This window comes from Eschrichtius robustus, chromosome 1 (assembly GCF_028021215.1).
Source record: "Eschrichtius robustus isolate mEscRob2 chromosome 1, mEscRob2.pri, whole genome shotgun sequence".
Lineage (NCBI taxonomy): Eukaryota > Metazoa > Chordata > Mammalia > Artiodactyla > Eschrichtiidae > Eschrichtius > Eschrichtius robustus.
The window spans coordinates 170,779,372-170,806,651 of NC_090824.1; the positions used below are offsets into that span (position 1 = coordinate 170,779,372).

The 27,280-nt window shown below is 33.7% G+C and overlaps 1 protein-coding gene across 14 annotated transcripts in view; it reads left to right on the top strand.

The window, feature by feature from the left end:
- ZMYND11 (zinc finger MYND-type containing 11) overlaps positions 1–27,280 on the top strand; it is a 127,925-nt gene that overhangs the window by 35,486 nt on the left and 65,159 nt on the right. For 13 of the 14 annotated variants that reach the window (XM_068559378.1, XM_068559387.1, XM_068559441.1 and 10 more), the window contains one exon: positions 19,371–19,505. In XM_068559378.1, the coding sequence (XP_068415479.1) occupies positions 19,390–19,505 (116 nt within the window). In that variant the 5' untranslated portion in view covers positions 19,371–19,389. Of the gene's footprint in view, positions 1–15,445; positions 15,617–19,370; positions 19,506–27,280 lie in introns of those variants that run through there. The other variant, XM_068559348.1, reaches the window with a different exon arrangement.

The following is a 27,280-nucleotide window of genomic DNA, read 5'->3' on the forward strand; positions in this document are numbered from 1 at the left end:
TCACTTAAAGAATAGATGTACTATTATGTTAATTTGGAAATTTCTTGAAAATAGAGTCTGCATTCTAGTTGAAGGAGTAAAAAATACACAGACAGGTGGAGGACAAACACATTGATTTTCTTCACCATTCCATAATTGCCCTCTGATCTTTTGTGGTAAGGTTTGATTGATTTTTTCCCACCATAGTGATAATCTCATTGACCCAGCATTGTTTATGGAAAGAGTTGTCTTAAATCTGTTGCTCTGCTGTGCCATCTTTGTCACATAAATCAGGTGTCCATATATACATGAGTCTATTTTCAGATTCTCTGTTCCTTCCCATGAATTTATATGAGTGTTCTTATTCCTATTGGACACTGTCTTATTAATTACTGTAGCTTTACAATAAATCTTGATATGTGATATCAGATCTTCCAATTATATCTTATTTGTTATTCATATCTTTTTTTGTTCCTGGTTGTTCTTGGCTGTTTACGTTTCCGTATCAACTTCTGAATCAGTTTGTTAATTTACACAGCAAAAATTCCACTAGCCTATTGATTGGAATTGAACTGAATTTGTGAATTAGTTTGGGGAAGAATTAACATTTTTTACCGTATTAGTTTTCTAATCTATGAATATGTTGTATTTTTCTATTATTTAGGTTATTTTTACTTTTTCTCAATAATGTTTTAAGGCTTTCTGAATAGAGATCTTGCATATCTTTTGTTTAGATTTACTACTAGATCCGACTTCCTTAGGTAACATTGTAAATAAAATTTTAATTTTTTTCATTTACTCATTGTTCATTACTAGTATACAGAAACAAATAATTCTTTGTATATACCTTATATCCACTTATATTATTGAAGTGACTTATTTTAATAATTCATCTGTAGATTTTTGGGGGATTTTTCTATAGATAGAAATATGTCATCTCTGAATTATGGTAGTTTTAATTCTGCTTTTCCAGTCCATATGTATCATTTCTTTTTCTTGTCTTATTGCACTGACTAGGTCCTCCAGTACAATTTTAATTAATTTATTTATATTTTGGCTGCATTAGGTCTTCGTTGCTGCGTGGGCTTTCTCTAGTTGCGTTGAGCAGGGGCTGCTCTTTGTTGCGGTGCATAGGCTTCTCATTGCAGTGGCTTCTCTCGTTGCAGAGCACGGGGCTGTAGGTGTGTGGGCTCTGTAGTTTGCAGCAGGTGGGCTCTAGAGCGCAGGCTCAGTAGTTGTGGCACACGGGCTTAGTTGCTCCATGGCATGTGGGATCTTCCCGGACCATGGCTGGAACCCGTGTCCCCTGCATTGGCAGGTGGATTCTTAACCACTGCGCCACCAGAGAAGTCCTTCCAGTACAATTAAAAAAATGTTTTTTTACTTTATATTGGAGTATAGTTGATTTACAAAGTTTTGTTAGTTTCAGATGTACAGCATAGTGATTCAGTTATACATGTACATTTATCTATTCTTTTCCCACATAGATTATTACAGAATATTAAGTAGAATTCCCTGTGCTATACAGTAGGTCCTTGTTGATTATCTTTTTAATAGTAGTGTGTATATGTTAATCCCAAACTCCTACTAATTTATCCCTCCCCCAACTTCCCCTTTGGTAGCCATAAGCTTATTTTCTAAGTCTGTGAGTCTGTTTCTGTTTTGTAAATGAGTTCATTTGTATCATTTTTTTTTAAGATTCTACGTATAAGTGATATCATATGATACTTGTCTTTACCTGACTTACTTCACATAGTATGATAATCTGTAGGTCCATCCATGTTGCTGCAAATGGCATTATTTCATTCTTTTTTTATGGCTGGGTAATATTCCATTATATATACGTACCACATCTTTATCCATTCATCTGTCGATGGACATTTTGGTTGCTTCCATGTTTTGGTTATTGTAAGCAAGTGCTGCAATGAACATTGGGGTGCATGTATATTTTTGAATTAGAATTTTCTCCAGATATATGTCTAGGAGTGCAGTTGCTGGATCGTGTGGTAGCTCTGTTTTTAGTTTTTTGAGGAACCTCCATACTGTTCTCCATAGTGGCTGCACCAATTTACATTCCCACCAACAGTGTAGGAGGGTTCCCTTTTCTCCACACCTTCTCCAGCATTTGTTGTTTGTAGACTCTTTGATGATGGTCGTTCTGACTAGTGTGAGGTGATACATTGTAGTTTTGATTTGCATTTCTCTAATATTTAGCTACGTTGAGCATCTTTTCATGTGCTTATTGGCCATCTGTATGTCTTCATTGGAGAAATGTCTGTTTAGGTCTTCTGCCCATTTTTTGATTGTGTTGTTTTTTAAATATTGAGCTGCATGAGCTGCTTGTGTATTTTGGAGATTAATTCCTTGTCTGTTGCATTGTTTGTGAATATTTTCTCCCATTCTGTGGGGTTTTTTTTTTTTTGTTTATGGTTTCCTTTGCTGTGCAAAAGCTTTTTAAGTTTAATTAGGTCCCATTTGTTTATTTTTGTTTTTATTTTTATTACTCTAGGAGGTGGATCCAAAAAGATCTTGATACAATTTATGTCAGTGTTTTGTCTATGTTTTCCTCTAAGAGTTTTATAGTATCTGGTCTTACATTTAGCTCTTTAATCCGTTTTGAGTTTACTTTTGTGTATGGTGTTAGAGAATGTTCTAATTTTATTCTTTTACATGAAGCTGTCCAGTTTTCCAAGCCCCAGTTATTGAAGAGACTGTCTTTCCTCCATATTCTTGCTTCCTTTGTTGTAGATTAATTGACCATAGGTGCATTGGTTTTATTTTTGGGCTTTCTATCCTGTTCCAGTCATCTCTATTTCTGTTTTTATGCCAGAACCATGCTGTTTTGATTACTGTAGCTTTGTAGTATAGTCTGAAATCAGGGAGCCTTATTCCTCCAGCTCCATTTTTCTTCCTCAAGATTGATTTGGCTATTCGGGATCTTTTGAGTTTCCATACAAATTTAAAAATTTTTTGTCCTAGTTCTGTGAAAAATGCCATTGGTAGTTTGAGAGGGATGGCATTGAATCTGTAGATTGCCTTGGGTAGTATAGTCGTTTTGACAATATTGATTCTTCCAGTCCAAGAATGTGGTATATCTTTCTATCTGTTTGTGTCATCTTTGATTTCTTTCATCAGTGTCCTACAGTCTTTGGAGTACAGGGCTTTTGACTCCTTAGGTAGGTTTATTCCTAGGTATTTTATTCTTTTTGGTGCGATGGTAAATGGGGTTGTTGTTTTAGTTTCTCTTTCTGGAAATTCAACACCCATTTATGATTAAAAACTCTCTAGAAAGTGGGCATAGAGGGAACATACCTTAACATTATGAAGGCCGTATATGAAAAATCCATAGCTAATATCATACTCAACGGTGAAAAGCAGAAAATATTTCCTCTAAGATCAGGAACAGGACAAGTATGTCCACTCTCGCCACTTTTATTCAACATAGTTTTGGAAGTCCAAGCCATGGCAATCAGAGCAGAAAAGGAAATAAAAGGAATCCAAATTGGAAAAAAAGTAATAAAACTGTTTGCAGATGATATGATACTATACATAGAAAATCCTAAAGATGCTACCAGAAAACTACTAGAGTTCATCAATGAATTTGGTAAAGTTACAGGATACAAAATTAATACACAGAAATCTTTTGCATTTCTGTACACTAACAATGAAAGAGCAGAGAGAGAAATTAAGGAAAGAGCCCAGTATAATGTTGAATAGAAGTGGTGAGTATGATATCGTCACACATTCCCATTTGCAGAGAGAAAACTTTCAACATTTCATTGAGTATGATTTTTCTGCTGTTGGTTTTATATGGGTACCCTTTTTCAGATTAAGGCGTTTCCCCTCTATTCCTATTTTGCTTTTAGTTTTGGTTATGAATGAAGAGTTTTATTCAGTTTTTTCCTGCATTTATTGAGCTGATTCTATGGTTATTTTCCTTAAGTCTATTAATGCATGAATTGCTATGACTGTAACAAACACGGTCACACTGTATTGTTCTTTGCGTATTGCTGAACTTGATTTGCTAGTACTTCATTTAGGATTTTTGCATTCATGTTCATGAATGAGATAGATCTCTAACTTTACTTTGTCCTAGTGTCCTTTGTCATGTTTTGATATCAAGGTTACATTGATCTCATATCACAAATTTGTACATGTTTCTTTCCTCAGAAAGAGTTTCTGTAAGATTGGTGTTTTTTTCTTTTTGAAATGTTTGGTAGAGTCTAAGGTGAAGCAATCTGGTTCTGGAGTGGTTTTTGGTTTTTTTTTTTTTTTTGCAGGGGGGTGGTTTAAATTATTATTCAACCTCTTTAATAGTTATGTAGGCTTTTTCATATTTTCTGTTTCTTATGGTCAATTAATCTATGACAAAGGCAAGAATATACAGGTAGAAAAGACAGTCTCTTCAATAAGTGGTGCTTGGAAAACTGGACAGCTACATATAAAAGAATGAAATTAGAACATTCTCTAACACCATATACAAAAATAAACTCAAAATGGATTAAAGACCTAAATGTAAGACCAGATACTGTAAAACTCTTAGAGGAAAACATAGGCAAAACACTCTTTGACATAAATTGCATCAAGATCTTTTTGGATCCACCTCCTAGAGTTATGAAAATAAAAACAACTCTTTTGGTAGTTGTTTAGTGGTTTCACCAGGAGTTTGTCAATTTTGCCCTTTTGAAGAATCAACTTTTCCATTTATTGAATCTCTCTTTTGTATATTTCTTTTCTTTTTTAAAAAAGTATTTATTTATTTATTTGGCGGGATCTTCGTTGTGGCATGCGAACTTTTAGTTGCGGCATGTGGGATCTAGTTCCCTGACCAGGGATCGAACCTGGGCCCCCTGCATTAGGAGCATGGAGTCTTAGCCACTGGACCACAAGGGAAGTCTTGTATGGTTGTTTTCTAGTTCATTGATTTCTCTTTATTATATATGTGTGTGTGTGTTTAATTTCTTTCTACATTTTTGGTTTGAGTTTTTATTTTGTAATTTCTTGAGGTAGATGCTTTTAGCCCCTCCTTTTCTTATTAACACATTTAAGGCAATAAACTTAAGTACGTCTCAGAATTTTGACAATTAGTATTTACATTTTTGTTCCTTTCATTATATTTCCTGATTTTTATTGTGAATTTTTAAAGTTAACTATTTAGACATATGTTTTTTGGCTTTCAGAAACATAGGAATTTTTTTTTTTTTGGCTATCTTTTGTTACTGACTTTTTCAGTTCTCTTGTGGACAGAGAGCAGACTGTATAATTTCAATCCTTTGAAATTTGTTGAGACTTGCTATACCCAACACATGATCAATTTTGTAAAAATTCCGTGTGCATTTGAAAAGAATGTGCATTCTGCAGGTATTGGCTGCAGAGGTTTATATATATCAGGTCAAATTTGTTAAATGTTTTTGTAAATCTTTTATATGCCTAGTAATTTTTTCTTTGTTTTATGAGTGGTTGTGAGAGGTATGTAAAAATCTCCTGCTATGATTGTGGATTTGCCTATTTTTTTCTTTCAGTTTTGTCAGTTTTTGCTTTATGTGTTATAAGATTATGTTAAATACATAAAATTTAGAACATTTCCTAATAAGCTGGATCTTTTTATTATTATGAAGTGACCCTCTTTTTTCTTAACAATACTTTACATTATTGCACTCTTGCCAACTTTCTTTTTGATAATATTTTTGCATGATACTTTTTTTTTTACCCTTTTCTTTACAAACTTTTTATGTCCTTGTATTTAAGATGTATCTTTTGCAAGCAGCATGTAGCTAGCTTTCTGTTTTATCATTGTTTTTAATTCAGGCTCAAAATTGCTATCTTTTATTGAAGCTGCTCTGTTTAGATTTAATGTAATTACTGATATATTTGAGTTTAAATCTATCATCATAGTATATGGCTTTTATATATCTTACTCCTTTTTCTTTCTTCTTTATTGGCAGGGGTGTTGATAAAGCATTTTGTATTATTTTTTTCCCCATCAAAAGCTTGGTAGGTCTTCATTATTTTACTGTCCTTTTATTGATTACTCTAGAGGTAGTAACTGTGTCCTCAGTGTGTAAAGGTCTTCTGTTCCTTTTTGCAGTTTGACTTTTTATGTGGGATTCTTTTCCTTCTGCGTGAGGAACATCTTTAGTTTCTGTATTGTTGGACTGCTGGTGATGAAGTATTGGTTTATATAAACTATATCTTATTTACCTTTCTTTTTTGCAGGCATAGAGTTTTTGGTTGGCAGTTACAGCCTTTGAGCACTTTGACGGTATTATTTCATTATCTTCTGTCTTTTGTTGTTTTGGTTGAGAAGTCAACTTGCAGTTGTATTATTGCTCCTTTGAAGGCATTATGACTTTTCCTCTGGTTGCTTAAAATATTTTTTCTTTTTGTCTTTTTGTTTTCAGCAGTTTTACTATGATGTGCCAAGGTGTAGTTGTCTTTGCATTAATCTGGTTTTGCTTTCTGGTAGTGACTCTTGAATCTGTTGCTTGACATCTTTTGTCAGTAATGGAAAATTATCAGCCACAGTCTCTTTGAAAGTTAATTTTGCTCAGTTCTTTTCTCTGTTCTTGGGATTGCAATGAAATATAAGTTAGGCCTTATTATCATATTCATATGTCTCTTATGCTCTTGTTTTCTCTATGCTTTCTTCTGGGTATTTTCTTTTGAAATAGTTCTTAGGTTCACCAATTTTCTGTTCATCTGTATCTAATCTGATGCGAAACCCATCAGTTTAGTGATTTAGGTATTGTAGTTCTTCAGTTCTTTCCGTTTAGTTTCTTGTTATTGCTTCTTATTCTCTGCTGGAATTATCTTTTAATTTCTTGAACATATCAAGCATAAAATTATTTTAAAGTCTGTGTTTAATAACTGCATCATCTAGAACTCCTCTTGTAAGTTTGTTTCTCTGTTTGTCACGTATGGAATTTGGGCAGCAGCTGATTGTTTTGGAGGTTCTTGAGTCTACTTAAGACCTAGTAGTCAACCATTTATCATTATTAAAGGCTACCTTTACTCCTCTTCCCTGTATTATTATTATTATTTTCCCTCAAGACTTATTGGGGAATGTATTCAATGAGTAAGTGTTTTAGTGTACAGTTTGTGGTAGAATTTGTTAGGGACATAAGGAGGTTTTAAAATATGGCCTTCTTTCAAAAAACTGATAATGTTGGGCAGATAATACTCACGTATGAAATAATTATGTAGCAATGAAAGACAACATGGAATTGATTAAAATTATAACTTTTATATATGTAACTTATAATAAATAAGCTATAATAAATAATAACTGAATACAACTTGATAATTATAACTTTAACTTAATAATAATTAATAATAAAACACATTAAATAAAATTATGGGATACTAACAAAAGACCAAACACATCAAAGAAACTAATGCTAGTATAGATAAGAATTTAGTATATAATTTAGGAATGTATCACATTCCATTAGAGAAGGAAGAAATCTTTCAGTAAATTGTGCTACTACAATTGATGACCTCTGTGAAAACCTATACTTTCATCTTAAGTCATATTCAAAAAGTAATTCCACAGTTTCTGGTTGGGCATGTAAGATGATTAGAAGTTGTCACTCTATCTTAATAGCAAGTAATGAACTGAAGAACTGTAAAATCAACAAATCTACTGAGATCCATGAGAAAAGTTAGGCCACAGGACAAATTGCTGCCACAAAAGTTGGAGAGACAGAAAGGCAGATAGAATCACAACTTACAAAAACCCACCAACAGAAACCTCTGCAGGAACCAGTGCTGGGGTAAGGAAACCTGGATGTAACTGACAAATTGCTGGAGGCTCAGGGCAGACAAGTCTGAGTGAAAAACCCAGTGGGACCCAGTCTTAGGGGCTCCTCACCCTTCTGTGGGGTTTTTCTCTAGGAGTTCTACCAGACTCTCACAGAGACTGTTGGAGAACAATCCTCTCATGATTCCATCGGGGGTAGGGACAAGGAACCAGCTTTAAATATGCCAGAGCATTCTGTTCTTCTTAACAAGGTGTGCCCTCATGAGAAACTATTTTACCAGAGCCTAACCATCTGGTGTTTGGTTAGAGCCTAACTGACCTGGGAAAGTGAAATACTCAACTCCCTCCCATTACTAAAGGCCTTTAACTGAAGTTCCTTCTACCCAGTACATTATGTCTGCCTTTCAGAAAAATACCAGGCATACTCGAAGGCAGAAAACAGTTTGAAGAGACTGAACAAGCATTGGAATGTGGGTTAATATGGCAGGGATGTTGGAATTATCAGAATGGGAATTTTTTAAAAAGTTGATTAATATGCTGAGAGCTTTAATGGAAAAAGTGGACAATATTTAAGATTACATGTATACTGAAAGAGATGGAAATTCCAAGAAAGATCAGAAAGAAATGCTAGAGTGCAAACACACCATAGCAGAAATAGAGAATGCCTTTGGTGGGATCATTAGTAGATTGGACACAGCTTAGGAAAGAACATCTGAGCTTGAAGATATGACAATAGAAACTTCCAAAACTGAAAAGTAAAAAGGAAAAAGACTGAAAAAAATAAAACAGAACATGAAGGACAGTGGGACAACTACAAAATGGTATCATATGCATAATAGGAATGCCAGAAGGAAAAGAAAGAGAGAAAGGAACAGAAACAATATTTGAAACAGTAATGACTATGAATTTCCCCAAATTAATGTCAGGCACCAAACCACATGCAAGAGAGAGAATGTATACATATAGCTGATTCACTTTTTTATATAGCACAAGCTAACACAACATTGTAAAGCAATTATACTCCAATAAAGATGTTAAAAAAAAAAAAAAAAAAGAGAATACCAGGCAGGATAGATGCCCTCCAAAGGCAGGATAGATGCCCTCCAAACTACACCTAGGTATATATATCATTTTCAAACTTAAGAAAATTACAGATAAAGAAGCAATCCTGAAGAAGCCAGCAGAGGAGAACCCTTTTACCTATAGAGAAGCAAATGCAATAATTACATCTGACTTCTTAGAAACCATGCAAGCAAAAAGAGTGGAATGAAATATTTAAATTGTTGAGGGAAAAACCCCACCAGCCTAGAATTTTGTGTACTCAGTGAAGTTATCCTTCAATAGTAAAGGGGAAATACTTTCTTAGACAAACATTGATGGAGTTTTTTTGCCAGAACAAATGTTAAAGTTTTGCAACCGCCTTACAACAAATGTTAAAGGAAAACGATACAGGTCTGAAACTCAGGTCTACGTAAAGAAGAGTATTGAGGAATGAGTAAATGAGGGTAAAATAAACTTATTTTTCTGATCCTTAATTGATCTAAAAGATCTGTTCAAAATAATAGCAACAGTGTTTTTGATTATGTGTGCTTATGTGCATGTACAGTGATTCTTGAACAATGTGGGAGTTAGGGTCACCAGCCCCCCAACACAGTGGAAGATCTGCATATAACTTTACATTTGGTCCTCCACATCTGCGTTTCCACACCTGTGGATTCAACCAACTGCAGATCATGTAGTACTGCAGTAGTATTTATTGGGGGAAAAAAAATCCACGTGTAAGTGGACCTGCACAGTTCAAACCCATGTTGTTCAAGGGTCAACTGTACATGCTTTTGTATGTTTATGCATAAGTGAAAGGAATGACGGGAACAATATCGGGTTTGGAAGAGAGAGATTAGGAATATTTTATATTATGAGGTATTTGTACTACATGTGAATCAGAAAAATAAACATTGGGTTAGTTGTAAATGTATATTGCAACCACTAAAAAAAAGTAAAAAAAAAAAAGTGTAATATGCTAAGAAAGAGGGAATTGTTACATATAAAGTTCTCAGTTAAAAAGACAAAAGACAGAATGTGTGGAAGACAAATAGGCACGATGAACAAAGGTAACAAATAGAAAACAGTAACAAATCTGAGAGGTACTACTAATCCATCTATATCAATTACCTTAAATGTCAGTAGTCTATACCAATAAAAAGATGAGATTGTCAGAGTGGATCAAAAAACAAGACCCAACTCTATGTTGTCTACAGGAAACCCATTTTAAATATGAAGACACACATAGATTAAAAGAAATGGGATACAGAAAGATATACCATACTAACACTAACCAAAAGAAAGTAGGAGTAGCTGTACTAATTTCAGACAGAGCAGACTTCAAAGCAAGGAATGACATCAGGTATAAAAAGGGCTGTTACATGATAATAAAGGGGTCAATACTCTTAAGATATAACAATCCTTAATGTCTCTGTGCCTAACAACAGAGTGTCGAGATATGTGAGGAAGAACTGATAGAACTGTGGGGAGAAGTAGATGAATGCACTATTATAGTTGGAGACTTTTCACCCCCCTGTCAGAAATGGACAAATCCAGCAGGCAGAAGATCAGTAAGGACATAGTTGAATTCTTCACAACAATATCAGTGAATTGGATGTAATTGATACCTATAAACTGTTTCATTCTATGACAGCAGAATACACATTCTTTGCAAGTTCACATGGAACATTCACCAAGATAGACCATATTCTGGTCTATCTTAATTAATTTAAAAGAATAGAAATCATTGCAATGTCTGCTGTTAGCCCACAATGGAATTAAACCAGATATCAAAAACAGAAAGATAGCTCAAAACCCTAAAATACTTGGAAATTAAACAACACACAGGTCAGAGAAGACATCTCAAGAGAAAGTTTTTAAAGTTTTGAACTAAATTAGAATGAAAATACATCTTATCACAATGTGGGATGCAGTGAAAATAGTGCTTTGAGAGAAATGTCTATAATAGAAAAGAAGAAAGATCTAAAATCCGCAATCTAAGCTTCTACCTTGGAAAACAAGAAAAAGAACATGAAATTAATTCAAAGTAAGCAGAAGAAAAGAAATAAGAATTAGAACAGAAATCAATGAAATTTTAGGTAGGAAATCAATAGAAAAAATCAAAACAAAAGCTAGTTTTTTGAAAAGATCAATAAAATCAGAAGTTACTAGATAGGTTAACTAAAAAAAAAAAAAAAGAAAGAAAAAGACAAGACACAAATTACTAATATCAGAAATGAAAGAGGGGCAATCACTACTGCTTCTGGACCATGAAAAGATAATAAAGGGATATTATGTATAACTGTGGTGACAAATTTGATAATTTAATAACTTAGGTAAAATAGACCAATTCCTTGAAAGGCCAAATCTGCCAAAACTCACACAAAAAGAAGTAGACAATCTGAGTAGGCATATATCTTTTCAAGAGATTGAATCAGTAATTAATAACCTTCAAACACAGAAAGAACCATGCCCATATGTGTTCACTGGCAAATTCTACCAAAAATTTATGGATGAAATTATACCTATTCTCTGCAATCTCTTCTAGAAGGTAGAAGCAGAGATAATACTTCCTAACTCATTCTTTGAGGACAGCATTACCCTAATATCCAAATCAAACAAAGACAGTACAAGAAGAAAAAAAACCCCAACAGGACTACCATAAGCCAATCTCTCTCATGAACATAAATGTAAAAATCTTCAGCAAACTATTAGCAAATTGAATCCAATATTGTATAAAAAGCATTATATACCACGACTAAGTGGGATTTATCCCAGGTGTGCAAGCCTGCTTCAGCATTTGAAAGTCAGTGTAATCTATCACATCAACAGGCTAAAGAAGAAAAATCGTGATTATTTCAATAGATACAGAAAAGCATTTGACAAAATTCAACACCCATTCATAATTAAAACTTATAGCAAACTAGGAATAGAGAGGAATTTCCTCAACTTGATAAAGACTATCTACAAAATCCCTACATTGACACCATACTTAACAGTAAGAAACTCACAGGTTTCCCACTAAGATCAAGAACAATGTCCCCTGTCGCCATTCATTTTTAACATTGTTCGGAATTCCTAGCTAATGCAATGAGAGAAGACAAGGAAATAAAAGTATATAGATTGGAGTGAAGAAATAAAGCCGTCTCTGTTTGCAGATGACATGATTGTCTATGAATAAAATACAAAAGAATTGACAAAAAAACTCTTGGAAATAATAAGCAATTGTAGCAAGATTGTAGGATACAAAGTTAATATAAAAAGTCTTATCACTTTCCTATATACCAGCAATGAACAAGTTGAATTTGAAATTAAAAACACATTACCATTTACATTAGAATCCCCCAAATGAAATACTTAGGTATAAATCTAACAAAAATATTACTACAAGATTTATTTGAGGAAAACAAGATTCTGATGAACAAAATCAAAGAACTAAATAAGTGGAAAGATAACTCTTGTGCATGAATAGGAAGACTAATATTGTCAAGTTATCAGTTCTTCCCAACTTGATCTATAGATTCAGTGCTGTCCCAGTCAAAATCTCAGGAAGTAATTTTGTGGATATTGATGAACTGATTCTAAAGTTTGTATGGAGAGGCAAAAGACCCAGATAGCCAGCTCAGTATTGAAGGAGAGGAACAAAATCAGGGCCTGATACTACCCAACTTCAAGACTTGTTATAAAGCTATAGTAATTAAAAGTGTGGTATTGGTGAAGTAACAGCCAAATAAATCAATGGAACAGAATAGAGAGCCCAGAAATAGACCTACATTAATATAGTCAGCTGATTGTTGACAAAGGAGCAAAGACAATGCAACGAAGCAAAGTCTTTTCATCAAATGCTGCTGGAGCAACTGGACATCCACACACATACAAAAATGAACCTAAACACAAACCTTATGTCCTTCACCAAAATTAGCTCAAAGTGGGTCATAGATCTAAATGTAAAATGCAAAACTATAAAACTCCTAGAAGATAACAGGAGAAAACCTAGATGACCTTGGATATGGTGATGACTTTTTAGATATAACACCAAGACACGACCCATGAAAGAAATAATTGATAAGGTGGACTTCATTAAAATTAAAAACCTTTGCTCTGTGAAAGACAGTGTCAGGAGAATGAGAAGACAAGCCAAAGACTAGTAGAAATATATAAAGAAATCTTAAAACTCAGCATTAAGAAAATGAACAAGCTGATTAAAAAATGAGCAAAAGAATTGAACTGATACCTCACCAAGATGATATACAGATGGAAAGTAAGCACATGAAAAAATGTTCAACATCATATGTCATTAGAGAATTGGAAATTAAAACAACATTGATTTACCACTATATATCTATTAAAATGGCTAAAATCCAAAACACTGACAACCCCGATCGCTGATGAGGATGTGGAGCAGTAAGAACACTTATTCATTGCTGGTGGGAATGTAAAATGGTGCAGCCACTTTGGAAGACAGTTTGTCAGTTTCTTACAAAACGAAATATACTCTTAGTGTACAATTCAGCAGTCATACTCCTTGGTATTTACCCAAAAGAGCTGAAAACTTACTTACACACAGAAACTTGCACAAGGGTGTTTATAGCAGCTTTATTCATAATTGTCAAAATACAGAAGCCACCAAGATGTCCTTCAAGTTGACTGGATAAATAAACTGAGGGGCATCTAGACAATGGAACATTATTCGGCACTAAAAAGAAATGAGCTATCAAGCTATGAAAAGGCATGGAGGAACCTTAAATCCATTTTACTAGGTTAAAGAAGCCAGTTTGAAAAGGCTATATATCCTGTATGATTCCAACTATATGACATTCTGGAAAAGGTAAAACAGTGGAGAAGTAAGATTAATGGTTGCTAGGGATTGTGGGGAGAGGGAAGGATGACTAGGTGGAGCACAGAGAATTTTTAGGACAGAGGAACTATTCTGTATAGCATTTTAATGTCTTTATGCATATGTGAAAACCTATAGAATGTACACCACCAGCAGTTAACTATGGACTTTGGGTGGTAATGGTGTGTCACTGTAGGTTCGTTGATTTTAAGACATGTGCCCTCTGGTTTGGGATGTTGATAATCAGGGGGGCTGTGGGAGTGTGGGGACATGGGATTCTTTGTATTTCCTGCTGAATTTTGCTGTAAACCTAAAACTGCTCTAAAAAAATAAAGCTTATTAATATTAATACCTTAAAAAAGTTATTCCCAGATAACAGTACTGATGAACCTAGTGGCAGGGCAGGAATAAAGATGCAGATGTAGAGAATGGACTTGAGGACACAGGGAGGAAAGGGGAAGCTGGGACGAAGTGAGAGAGTGGGATGGACATATATACACTACCAAATGTAAAATAGATAGCCAGTGGGAAGCAGCCGCATAGCACAGGGAGATCAGCTCTGTGCTTTGTGACCATCTAGAGGGGTGAGAAAGGGAGGGTGGGAGGGACGCTCAAGAGGGAGGGGATATGGGGATATTTGTGTACATAAAGCTGATTCACTTTGTTGTACAGCAGAAACTAACAGAACATTGTAAAGCAATTATACTCCAATAAAGATATAAAAAAAAAAGTTATTCCCAGATGGATTAAGAAGTCAGTATTTTAAAAAATTGTATAAAAGAGGAAAATACAATTGAATATTTTTCAGACTTGAGTGTGGAAGGACTTCTAATCATTAAAGGTGACCATAAGGGGAATACATAGCTAGATTTCAGTATAATTTCATTTAATGTTTACTAAAAGGCAGACAAAAGTATTTTGTGAATAACTTTAATATGTAAAGAAATTAATATGTAAATGGGAAAATAGCATGAATAGACTATCAATAAAAAGTAACTTCAAATTGCTAGTAGAGTTTGGGAAAATTTTAACCTGAACTAAGTCACAAAGAAATGCACATTATACAGTGAGATTAATTTTTAAATTTTATGCAATATTTGATGTAAATACTTTAAAATACTTATATATTTATGTTAGATGACATAAAAGTAAAACAAAAACTTGCACCCCTACACCAGAAGTAAAAATCAGAACGTATTTGATGCTGTGTATTCTCCCAGTGTGTTCCTCCTCAATGCAGCCTCTTTTTCCTGCCCCCCCCAACTATTCTCTTGTTGTCCTATCATGTTTATCATTTCCTTGCAATAAAAAGTTTCCCCATATATGTATGTGTCACCAAGAATTCCTTGTTTAATTTTACTTATTTATAAGTTTTTCCTGATTTGCTTTCTCTTTTATGTTTTTTTCCCCCATTTGTAGCATTTGTATGATAGGAAACAAGGTACTTACATAGATGGAAGGGATTGCATTAAATTGGATTTGTAGGGATAAAGAATACCGGTATTGCCTGGAGGCTTGCCAAAGTTACTTGGACCAGCTTTCACCCATCAGAATAACTAGTGTCAAAAAACTACAAAATTATAAGTGTTGATGAGAACGTGGAGAAATTGGAACCCTTGTGCACTGTTGGTGGGTATATGAAATGATGCAGCTGCTATGGAAAACAGTATGGTAGTTCCTCAAAAAATTAAAAATAGAATTTCCATATGATGCAGCAATTCCACTTCTGGGTATTTGCCCGAGAGAATTGAAAGCAGCGTCTTGAAATATTTGTATACGCATGTTCATAGTAGCATTATTCACAATAGCTAAAACGTGTCCATCCACAGATGAATGGATAAGGAAAATGTGGTATATGCATGCAATGGAATATTATTCAGCCTTAAAAAGGAAGAAAATTCTGCAGTATGCTACAGTATGGGTGGATCTCACGGACACTATGCTCAGTGAAATAAGCCAGTCACAGATGGACAAATCCTGTGTGATTCTTCTTCTTTGAGGTACTTAGAGTCATCACAGTCATAAAAACAGAAAGTAGAATCATGGGTGCCAGGGGCTGGGGTGGGTAATGGGGAGTTAGTGTTTAATGGGTATAGGATTTCAGTTTATAAGATTAAATGAGTTGTGGGGATGGATGGTGGTGATGGTTGCACAGCAATGTGAATATTGATACCACTGAACTGTACACTTAAGAATGGTTAAGATGGTACATTTTATGTGTATTTTACCACAATAAATGAAATTGGTAAGTTTACTGGGAAGTTTTTGGGGTTTTTTTTGTTTTTTAAACTATAGAAGTCTTGAGAATCACTGCGAGTCTGTCATATTCCTCAGATGTGTTGGAGCTAAAAAAAAAAAAAAAAGATTGAGGACTATATTGTATATCTCTACAAGTTTTCTGATCTTTCTTTTTGATGTCTTAATCTTTGATATAACATAAACGAAGGCTTACTCTGGGACTTTATTGTTTATATAATATAACTGGAAAAGTTTAATTTTATAAGTCCATATCAGAAGTTTATCATGTTCATAACTATGCTGTGCACCTTGGAAGACAGATGAAAAATAAACAAGACACGTCTTTTCCTTACTTGAATTAATAAATTCTTTTTAGGAATTTTAAATTATTTGTACAAGGCAATACATTTGTAAGAGATGAATAAACAAATTACAATTAGAATACACAAGAGAATTGAGTTTGATTCTTGTGAAAGCGTTGGTCAGGAAGATTTGCATCGTAGTAAGTCCTAGAAAGAACAGGGAATTTTTAGTAATTAGTAAAGGGGCAGGGAGAACATTCTAGACAGAGAGAACTGCTTAAACAAAGGGATAGAGTTATGAAGTTTGGGGACACATTTAGAAATTTTGAGTAGTTCAGTTTAGTAGAAATATAATATACATTCAGATACAATAGACTAAAATTTGGTTTGGCCAAAATCAGTTAAAGGCCTTATATGATAAGCTGTAGGTGCCTAGAATATAAGAAACTAATTTTCTAAGATTTTCTTTTTATTTACAGACACCTAAATTACTATCCTTGTCTTATATCTAGCCACATTATTAATCATATTTACTAGCTAATGGAAGGATTTTTGTTTACCTTATTATTATATTCCCAGAGCATAGAAGAATGCCTAACATGTAACAAGCGTGCCTGAAATGAATGATTTTAGATTTCATAAGAAAGGAGAATTTCAGTGATTGTACTTTAAAGAGATCTTGTCCTAATAAGTCAGGTTGTTTTTGGTACTTTTATAACATGCCTCCAAGCTTCACTGTATTCACCTGACTTGGGTTTGCATCTTTGCAGTGTTCTCCTTGAGTTCCTGTAACTATGAGCATGTTCTTTATGGTGTACCTTCATTACCAGGCATATCTACCTGTGTGACTCGGTGTAGGTAGATGTCAGAAATCTTTGGCTTTGACTTTACAGCTGTTTTCCTGAAGTGTAGCATTGCTTAATTCTTTAATCTTGAGTTTAATCATTTCTAGGAATTAAGTGACATCACTTTTAGAATTTCTGCTACTAGTCTACTATATTCTTCTGGTTGTTATGTAAATAGTTATATTTGCTATTTATTTTAGTATTTGTAAATGTTAGCTTTGCCATTATATATCTTTTGTATTTCTGAATAAACTATTCTTAACTTTATCTATATGTATTTTGAAAACATAAGTTGAGTTATATATATGTCAACTGTACCTGTTTGTATTCTAGTGTTTGTTCCAAGGATTGTAATATGCATCCTCGATTTAACATAGTTCCTCTTGAATTAGTATAATAAATACCATTTCACATAAAATGTAAGAATTTACAATGATATAATTACTTACTACCCCTTCCCCTCCTTTGTGCTATTGGGTTGTCATCTATATTTTACTTCTACATATGTTATAAACCTAATGATACCTAACAATTATTTTTGTTTGCTTTAAACAGCCAATTATCTTTTCAAGAAATTAAGAAATTTATATTTTCCCACATATTTACCATTTTGTAGTGTTACTTAAGCTAGAAGTAGTATCTGTTTTGTCTGAATTCTCACAGCATATATTTTGTACCATTTATGTCATATATGACATTACAGTTAGTAGTTCCATGTATATGTCAAATTGCCTTTGCCAGTTTTATGTTATTTTCTGTCAAGGACTAGAGTTTATACATTTTAAAATACTTCATTGTGTTTAGCTATTGCCTTACACAAAATAGGCAACATTTTTTTAAGTGTGTAAGAATGACTGAAATTTTGTTCTTTTATCTGAGTATTTGTATAACCTGACAAGTTGTATTTTTACAGTTCACCATTAGATGTCACTTTCTAACATTGTATATTCTTACCAATAAATTCCATACCATATTGCTTATTAGATTTGGAAAGTTGACACTCCTATACAAGTGCACTTAAACTGAGAAGTTTCTGTACATTTTAAAGTGGTTACTTTCTAGAACAGAGACATTCATAAATAATAATTATAATTTTAAAAATCTCTTAATTTTATATTGAAGTCTATACTGAACCAACTGATTTTCCTTAAGTTTTCTTTAAAACTTGAATGCTGCTGTTGTTTTTGATTCTTAATTGATTTTGTAATTCTGAAAAGCACTTTCTTATTTCAGGAGCCTAACTGATCCTAGACCCACCAGAAGAGAATCTCTAGTTAAGCTTTATTGGCAACTGCTGGTTTTATTTGGGTTTTTTGGAGAAAGAGGGAGAATTGACTTAGCTGTGAAAAGAAATGTAGAGGTGGAGAAAAAGATTCATGAGGCTCTCCTGGCCAGTCATGGAATACAATGAAGTGCTAAGAATGAATTTTCCTTTCTTATTCTCTCCTCTTAAAAGATAGGAAAGGTCAGGTCAAGGAGATTTCAGCCATCCCCAAAACTTTGATGTTTACCTATGCCTAAGGGCCTCAACATCATAACCTGTATGATTTAGGGGTCAGGTGTCTCGGTGCCTAACAGGTCCCTCTGTGCCCAGTGGAGAGTCCAGGCATGTGGCCTCTTCTTACAGTACCATCTCTCATAAGACATTCAGGCTGCAACTCCGTTTTTTCCCCCAGTCTTGCCAGGACACAGCTGGTGGCCATTTTCCTCAGTCTATTCAGAATATTGAAATTTGAATAAATTAGCAATGTTGTTTCCTAATAACATAATGAATGACCAACACCTCATCCAAGCATCTGAACATTTCTAATAATGTGGGTCCATCCATGTCATCCTCTGGTATACCAACCCCCAGCCTTTCACACCTCAGCCAGAAAAAACTATTCTATATTCTCTGTTTATGGTTTTATTTTTTTAAAAAAGGAATGTTGTTTTCATTATGAATATGTCTATATTGAATTAAAATATTTAAACCATGAGTATAATAAACTAAAGTACTTACAATTCGGACATTTAATTTCCGTTTTGCATTGATCTGTCAAATTACACACAATATAATATCAAAAATGAAATTTTATATAGTAACATTTTTGCTTTATAATAAATTTTAAATGTATATTTCTTTGACATATTGGTATAAGATGGCCACTCATTCTTCTTGGGAAGACCTTTTTTACTGTTGGTCTTGTAGTGTCATTCTTTGTGAAGTAATGAATTGAAAAGTTTTATGGAGTAATTGGTGATGTGGATGGTAGAAAATAAAAAAGTTGGCCATACTATATATTGAGGTGCTGAGAGTGTTACTTATGTTGATGATAATTCATTTTGTAATCCGTGCTTTTCCCTTATGTTTTTGTATATTGCTACAGCTGAAGGAGTAAACAGGTCATGGCACGCTTAACAAAAAGACGGCAGGCGGACACAAAAGCTATCCAGCATCTTTGGGCAGCCATTGAGATTATACGGAATCAGAAGCAAATTGCCAACATTGACCGTATTACAAAGTAAGTAATTTTAATCAAAAAAAGTCTATGTAAAATTTTATATAAGACTTTGGGAGAAAAGGTCCAAAGACTATTTATTTATTTAGTATGCTAATTAACATATATTACAAAGTACTAGACACTTTCCCTTACAGGGGTATAAAGTTGTTAGGGAAATCAATACTGAAACATACACAAGCAACTTGTGTTTAGAGGTTGTATAAATGAATATTAGATAAGTAAAGTATCAATGTGTACTATTTCCAATAGTACACTAATAGATTTTTAGTTCTCAAAAATTTTTTAACTCTTGAAAACAAGTCCTTATTTGTCTTTTATTAAAAAGGCTTTTAGTTAATCACTTGATTTTATGTAAGCTATCTAAAAGTCTACTGTTCATTATTCATTTTAATGTATGAATAATATATGCTACTATATAGCTTGGTGTAGGTATAGTAACATCTTACTAGTTTGTAGCACACTAACCAAGAATTTTTAACAATTTCATTTTATATTTTAGAAGTTATAGTAAATAAATCTTCAGTTGACAGAAGAAAGTTCTTCTTTATTTTCCAATGCTGTTTATCTTGGTAGTCCAAGATTCAGAATAGAAAAAAATCAGACTACTGTATGAATACTCTATTTACATGTTATGTACTAATTATAAGGGAGTCTTCAAATAGAACTTGATTTTGTTTTGTTTGGTATTTTTAAAGGAATAAAGTTAAATTAATCTTTTAAAAATGTTTGAATGATATTTTTTCATAATTTAAATAGACTTTCTTTATACTTATTCTCCAACACATCCTTTAGATGCTACCTATAAAAAGGGAAAACAGATGATTTACAAAAGCTCATTTAATTAAGTGCTTATTTTTGTCGTTATTCATAAGTAACAAAGTTAAGTATCATATTTTTGTCACTTAGCCATATTCTAGTGAAGAAGATTATAAAGGTTACTTAAGAGGGAAGGGACATGAGAAAGAAAGATGGTGCTATATATTGCTTTAACTCTATATTTAACCCTTTGAATATTTTAAAGTTGCCCATGTACAACTCCTAGCTCCTATAGGTGAATAGAAGGGAAAAAAATAGGTAACAGCTATGTGGAAAATAAGAATAAAATAAATAGTGCATAATAATTAAATTACTTTTAATATTGGTGATATTGGAATAAAAGTTTTTTTTAAAAAAACCTCAAAGAAAAAAAAGCCTTAAGTATTTTCCTGTGGTTGGGATTTTTTAAAAAACCATAGTTTATGTATATCAAAAATTACTTACAGAAGAATGTAGAAAAAAGATAATGTTCTTTGGATTTAATTTTTTTAATTAAAGTCATTTAATCTTGACTGAACTATTTCAACTTTACAGGCTATTACTTCTTATTAATCCATGGCATCTTTCTCTGAAAGCTCTAGGGACATTCTCTAGGAAGCTGTGGGAACTCCAGGTGACATGTATAGAGTTTGGCTGACAAGGTTGCTGATGTGGGTGTCAGAGTAGTCTTTGGATGACCGTAACGTGTGTACCTGTGTATACATGTTAAATTGTGAGCCATGCAGAGGCTGTTGACAGCACTGCACACCTCTTCTCGTTGTGCACAATGGCTTGTCCATAAACATTCTCTCTCCTCCTTTCCTCATCAGTACAACCTTAAGGGTGCCAAGGCTTATTTACCTTCCTGTCCTAAGGTCCATCCATAGATCTTAAGATAGATATGAGTAAATTCATTTACTTGCCAAATAGTCATTGTTTTATCAGCCTTATCTAAAGATGAAAAAAATACTGAGAAAATCAGAGGGTAAGTGTTTGAGTGGTTCCCAGTGTTTCTTCTGCCTCATCTCATCTGAGAGTATGTCATATTCCTTTTTATTACGGGGGTGCATTTAGAGCATCTTGTACTTCTTTCATAACTAGTCACGTGTGTAATGATTTCCCTGCCAGACCGTCAGCCCCGGGAGGGAGCTGTCTAGATAATTGCCTAGCCCAGTGCCTTGGCTTCTCAGCAGTGTTAATTTCCTTGCTCGTAACCCTTGCCAAGGTAAGTTAGGAAGAAGAATTGGACCATGACAGGAAGTCAGATCTTTTGCTTTAAAGCCTAATAATCTTATTCTGTATTCTAAATAGGTAAATACTTTTCAAGCTTTAGATTAATTTTAAATCAAGGTGCTCTGCTTAGTTACAACTAAGTCTGAACATAGAGGTATCCTTAATCTTTATCCAAATATCTAAGTTACTGAAGGCTTTAGTAGAGTTGATGTGAAGAATGTATATGTAGTCATTAAGTTTCATTCTATATTTGACTGGTGAGTGACTCCATAAAAATACAAACTGTATGGCTTCAGTCACGCATTAAGTTTTGGGCTTTGGGGTCATGGCTCTTTATATTTTGAAGCCTGGCACATCCTAAACACCGTAGTTTACCTCTGTATAATGTTTTAGTTCTGCTTGTTTTTATTTGAAATATCTTTTAATCTGTAGGTTTCTCATTCATCTTTTTTTGTTGTTTTCCTTTGCAATTTATTTATCTAAGGACCTGGTTCATTTACTCTGTTGTTTCCTGTAGTCTGCCTTCACTGGTTTCATCCCTGTGGTGTACTTTAACCCGCTGCTCATTCCTTTGACTCTCACGGAAATTAATAGTTGATCCTAAGGCTTGGGGGTGGGGGTGAGACTTCTTCATAGGTGGTGATGTGTTCTGCCCTCAGGAGGCCATAATGTATTTCTTCTGGCGAGGTTAGTACTAAGCTTGGTATACAGTGGCTAGATCCAATAATTCATTAAGGATTGCAAAATAGTGATAATCTAGTTTTATCTTTTCTTTTTTAACTGGAATAATTCTGTAAGGACATAAACTTCCCATCATGTAGTATATGGTTACCATGTGGTATCATTCATATCAGAAAGGTAGAATAACTGATTCTTTTATTTACCAGTTTTCACAATAGCATCCTCTAATGGCAACCAATTAGGTTTTTTTTTTTTTTGTCATTTGGAATTCATGGGTTTCAATACATTTGATATATTTCAGTCTGTTTCTGATATAATCCCTATTGATACTTAACTTTTCCCTTCTTTGACAATTTGGAGCCTCTTCATGTTGGCCCCAGAAGTTCCTCTCTGCTTTCTGACACGACAGAATTTTTTCAGGCTTATCTAGGATACACCCTGCCCCAGTCCAGGAACCACTGATTTCTCCAGGGGTCTCTGGTTTCTCGCAGTTAGAAATTATGTTTCAAGAGCATTTTTTGGCCTTCAATGTGCTCATTGCTGCCAGGTTGGTCTCTCTTTCTAGGCCTTTTAGTGGACGAGTTAGGAAATACATATAATTGTAAAAGAAAAAGACTACATCATGAATTCATACTGATATTTTCCCCTTGAATTTACGGCTACTGGTTTTTACTGAGCTATCTAAAATCTTTATCTCCTTTCTTACACAGTAAGAGTCATGATTCTTTAGGACATCATGGATAATAACATCTTAGAATATCATGTAGTTACTCAATTGTTTCATCCAACACTGCATCCCAAGCTGTCTGAGAATAATAGCATCAACACTTAACTAATAATACATTTCATGGAAACCATATAAGTTGTCTTACCCATCTTTAAACAGTTGTACTAATTCTAAACTGTCACAGAAAATAGCAGTTACATATTATACTTTCTTCCTTACAACTGCCATTTAGTCTTACTTCTCCAAGTAAGTGTGTATTTCATGCTCACCACTGATATCTAAAGTTCATTCTCTAGTACATTCTTTAAAAAAAGTTTTTCACTTCCCCACCCCCACAGTTTTATTGAGATACAGTTGATATATAACATTGTATTAGTTCAGGGTGTACAACATAATGATTTAATACATGTTTATATCGTGAAATGATCACCACAGTAAATATAGTTAACATCCATCACCTCTCCTAGTTGTGAAATTTTTTTTCTTGTGAAGAGAACTTTTTATGCTCTCTTAACAATTTTGTATTGTTAACCATACCATACATTACACACCCAGAACTTATTTATCTTATAACTGGAAGTTTGTACCTTTTGTCCACCTTCACTCATTTTGCCCACCCCCACCCCCAGCCCCTGCCTCTGGCAACCACCAGTCTGTTCTCTGTATCCATGAGTTTAGTTTTTTAAGAATCCACATATACGTGAGATCATATAGTGTTTATCTTTCTCTGTCTGACTTATTTCACGTAGCATAATGCCTTTAAGATTGATCCATGTTGTCACAAAATGATGGGGTTTCCTTCTTTTTTTAATGGCTGAATAATATTCCACTGTGCATATATACCATATTTTCTCTATCCATTTGTCTGTGGATGGACACTTTGGTTGTTTCCATGTCTTGGCTGTTGTAAATAGTGCTGCTGTAAACATGAGGGTGCAGATATCTTTTTAAGATAGTGATTTCATTTTCTTTGGATAAGTACTCAGGAGTGGAATTGCTGGATCATATGGTAGTTCTATTTTTAATTTTCTGAGGAAGCTTCATAGTTTTACATAGTGGCAGCTCCATCTAGTAGATTCATAATCAAGACTTCCTGGGGACAAATATTTGAGTTCTTGCATGTTATAATATCAGTTGGTCTGCAGCCTTTTTACTTGAAAGTGAATTTGTTTGGATATAAAATCCTTAGCTTTTATTTTCTTTCTTTGAGGTTCTTATATATGTTATCTATTCTGGCTTAAAGCAATGCCATCAAAAAATCTGATGACAAGTTGGTTTTCTTTCTGTTGTGACTTTGTCCTTTTGCCTAGATTCACAAAGATTTTTTTTCTTTGAAGTCTAGGAGCTTGACTGTGTCTCAATGTTGGTCATTCTAGGTTGTTTTGTTGGGTATACAGTGTCCCTTTAATATGTTTTTTTGAAATATTGAAAATTTTACTTTAAAAATGATAACAGTTTGACCCTTGAGCAACATGGATTGAACCGTGCAGGTCCACTTATATGCGTATTTCTTTCAATAAATACACACCACAGTACTACGTGATTCATGGTTGGCTGGATCCAGATGTGGAACCGCAGATACAGAGGGCTGACTGTAAAGGGAGACGGAGATTTTGACTGTGTTGGGGGTGAGGCGGACTCTAACCCCCGTGTTGTTCAAGGGTCAATTGTATATGTGTCATCCATGGACTTTTATTATCTTGTTTAGTTGTCATTTACTGGGGCCTTCTCTTATACTGTGTTGGTTTCTTTTCCTGTCTTCTATATTTGTAATTTTCAGTTTGGGCAGTTATGAATAAAGCTACTATATATTTTCGATTTTTAATATTTTCTTTCTTTACAATGTCTACTTATGACTTTTTCTGCTATGTACTCACTCTTGTGTGCCTTCTACTTTGGACTTTTTACTTCTGAAGTGAATTTTTTCATTTACTTCGCATGTTTAAGTCATTTCTGAGTTTTTCTAATTCTGATTTATGTCTTTCCTATATCTTACATCATCTTCTTAATGTCTTTTCACGTGTTTTAAAATAGTAGTTACAGTTTTCATCTGTGTTATAGGCACATCTCTCAGGCGTGCTTTCATTTTAAGGATGTCCTGCTTCTTCAACCACAGTCCTTTCATGTGAAATCAAGCTTCCAGAACTTGCGTCAGGGAAAGGTGGTTGAGAATAGTTTTTCTAGATATGGCTCTAAAAGCATCTTCTTATGTCATTTTTATGAAGAGCTAACAATATGGCCTCATATTTACCATGATTTCCTGCTTCTTCTGTACCTTCTTCCAGAATCGCAATTTCTTTTGTACCCATTGTCCTTACATTGGAGATCTTTATGACCAGACTTCAGTAGTGTTTGGTACTTTTATTACTAGCAATTCCTCTACACTGTGGAGCTCTGTACTGAAAGGGAGCTTTGGATTATTAATTTTGAGTGTTAATAGGTCTCACTATGTTCTAGCCCCTTAAGGCTTTACCATGAATTCACAAATTACCATCAATTACCTGCAAATGGAAGTGTGTAAAACCCTACCCAGTTTCAACTGCTGTTCTTGAATTGACCCACTTTGCTTTTCAATGACTGCCTGTTGGTTGTTTTATCCTCCTATACTCACTTCCATTAGGTGGTCTGTTGTGTCCCTTGCTTTCTCCTGCACAGGTGTCAATACCAATTGCAATTGCAGGTTTGGAGATTTGTCCTCACCTACTAAGACTTTGGGATTCATGGGGATTCGCATCACTAATTTTGTTGTTTATGTTGTCCAGGGGTTGGGCTGTTTGTTTGCTTTTGCTAACTCTTCTAGTAACTTTATGTAGAGGGTTTGGGAGACATTAAAAACCATGTTACTTCTACCATCTTCCCAGCTCACAGCAGTCTTGCTGTTTTTCTCAAGAAAAAAAAAAGTTGTTAAAGGTACTGTGTATATTCTGAAGTCCTAAAGCAGAGCTAAAAGTGGTAAAAATTCCTTCTAGCAGAGGCAAATTCAAGGAACATTTTTCATTTTTGTATATAACACTAGACACATCAGAATCTACAGCAGTATCATCTTCAAAGGATCATTAAAATACTAAATTTGTGTTGAAATTTAAAAAGAAATGTCATGAGTAGAAGCTTCAGGTCCTCCAAGTTAATCGAGCAATTAGGGACTAATAACAATTTCTCTAACAAAATAGGATAATTTTTCTGTGATGCAAATGTTTCTTCCACCTAATATGATGATGTCTAACTTTCAGGGTTCATAGCAGTAACCTCCTATTAGTTGTCAGTACACCTCCCTTGGAAAGAGTCCTGAGTCTTTTTTACCACTTTCTTTTACTTTTATTTTTTTTTAATCTGCTAGTTTTCTGTTCAAAAAGGAGTAGAAAAGGTGCTATAAATTAGAGAATCACTGTTGAGATTTATTTAATATTTCAAGTATTTAAAAAACATCACTAAGAGAAACTTCTTCGACAAGTTCTGTTATTTGGGGATGTATTTTTATAAAAAGAGTCAATCTGAAATCAAAATACATGTATGGGATGAAGTTTGATTGTTTAAAATTAATGGGTAACCTATGCCTCTGATTTAAAAGCTCATGTTTATAAATTTGATTTAATGATGATATAAAATTCCATACATGTCCGCACTTGGAAACTAAATAAGCACAAATAAATTTTGGCCTCTCCACAATTTTATAAAATATAAAAAACATTTTATATTTTTAGAAACTGAAAGATGTTTTGTGATGCTTTAATCACCATAAGATGGAAACAAATGATTCATTTTATCATAAAAAAGAATATACATTAGTCAGTTTAGATGAACATAAGCATAGGCAAGAGTAGCTTCTCTTTTAAAGGTCTATAAATGCTAAATTATAAGTAGCACATATGAATTCATCAATATTTTGAAATTTGGATAGGTGTAATGAAATTAAAGCTTTGAAATAGTTGATTGCTTAGCACTTATATAAAACAAATATTTATAAAATATTTTTATGTTTAAAATCATGATGTTAGCCTGTGTTTTACAGTTTTTAAATCAAGGAGCAAAGAGGTGAAGATTCATATGACAATGAAATCAGTAACAGAAATGAAATTTAAACTTTGAATCCCTAAGATTCCCAATATGATTCATAACTCATTGTCAGGTTATTTTTTAAAATGTCACCTATATTTTAATATCCAATAAAAATACTCATTGTCAGGTTATTTTTAAAAATGTCACCTATATTTTAATATCCAATAAAAATAAGTTACATGTCATTTTTTCCTCTTTAATCCAAACAAATTATTCATATCTAATTTGGATAATTATAATATAGCATTAGAGTTTCATAGGTATTCTAAGTAATAGTTATAAT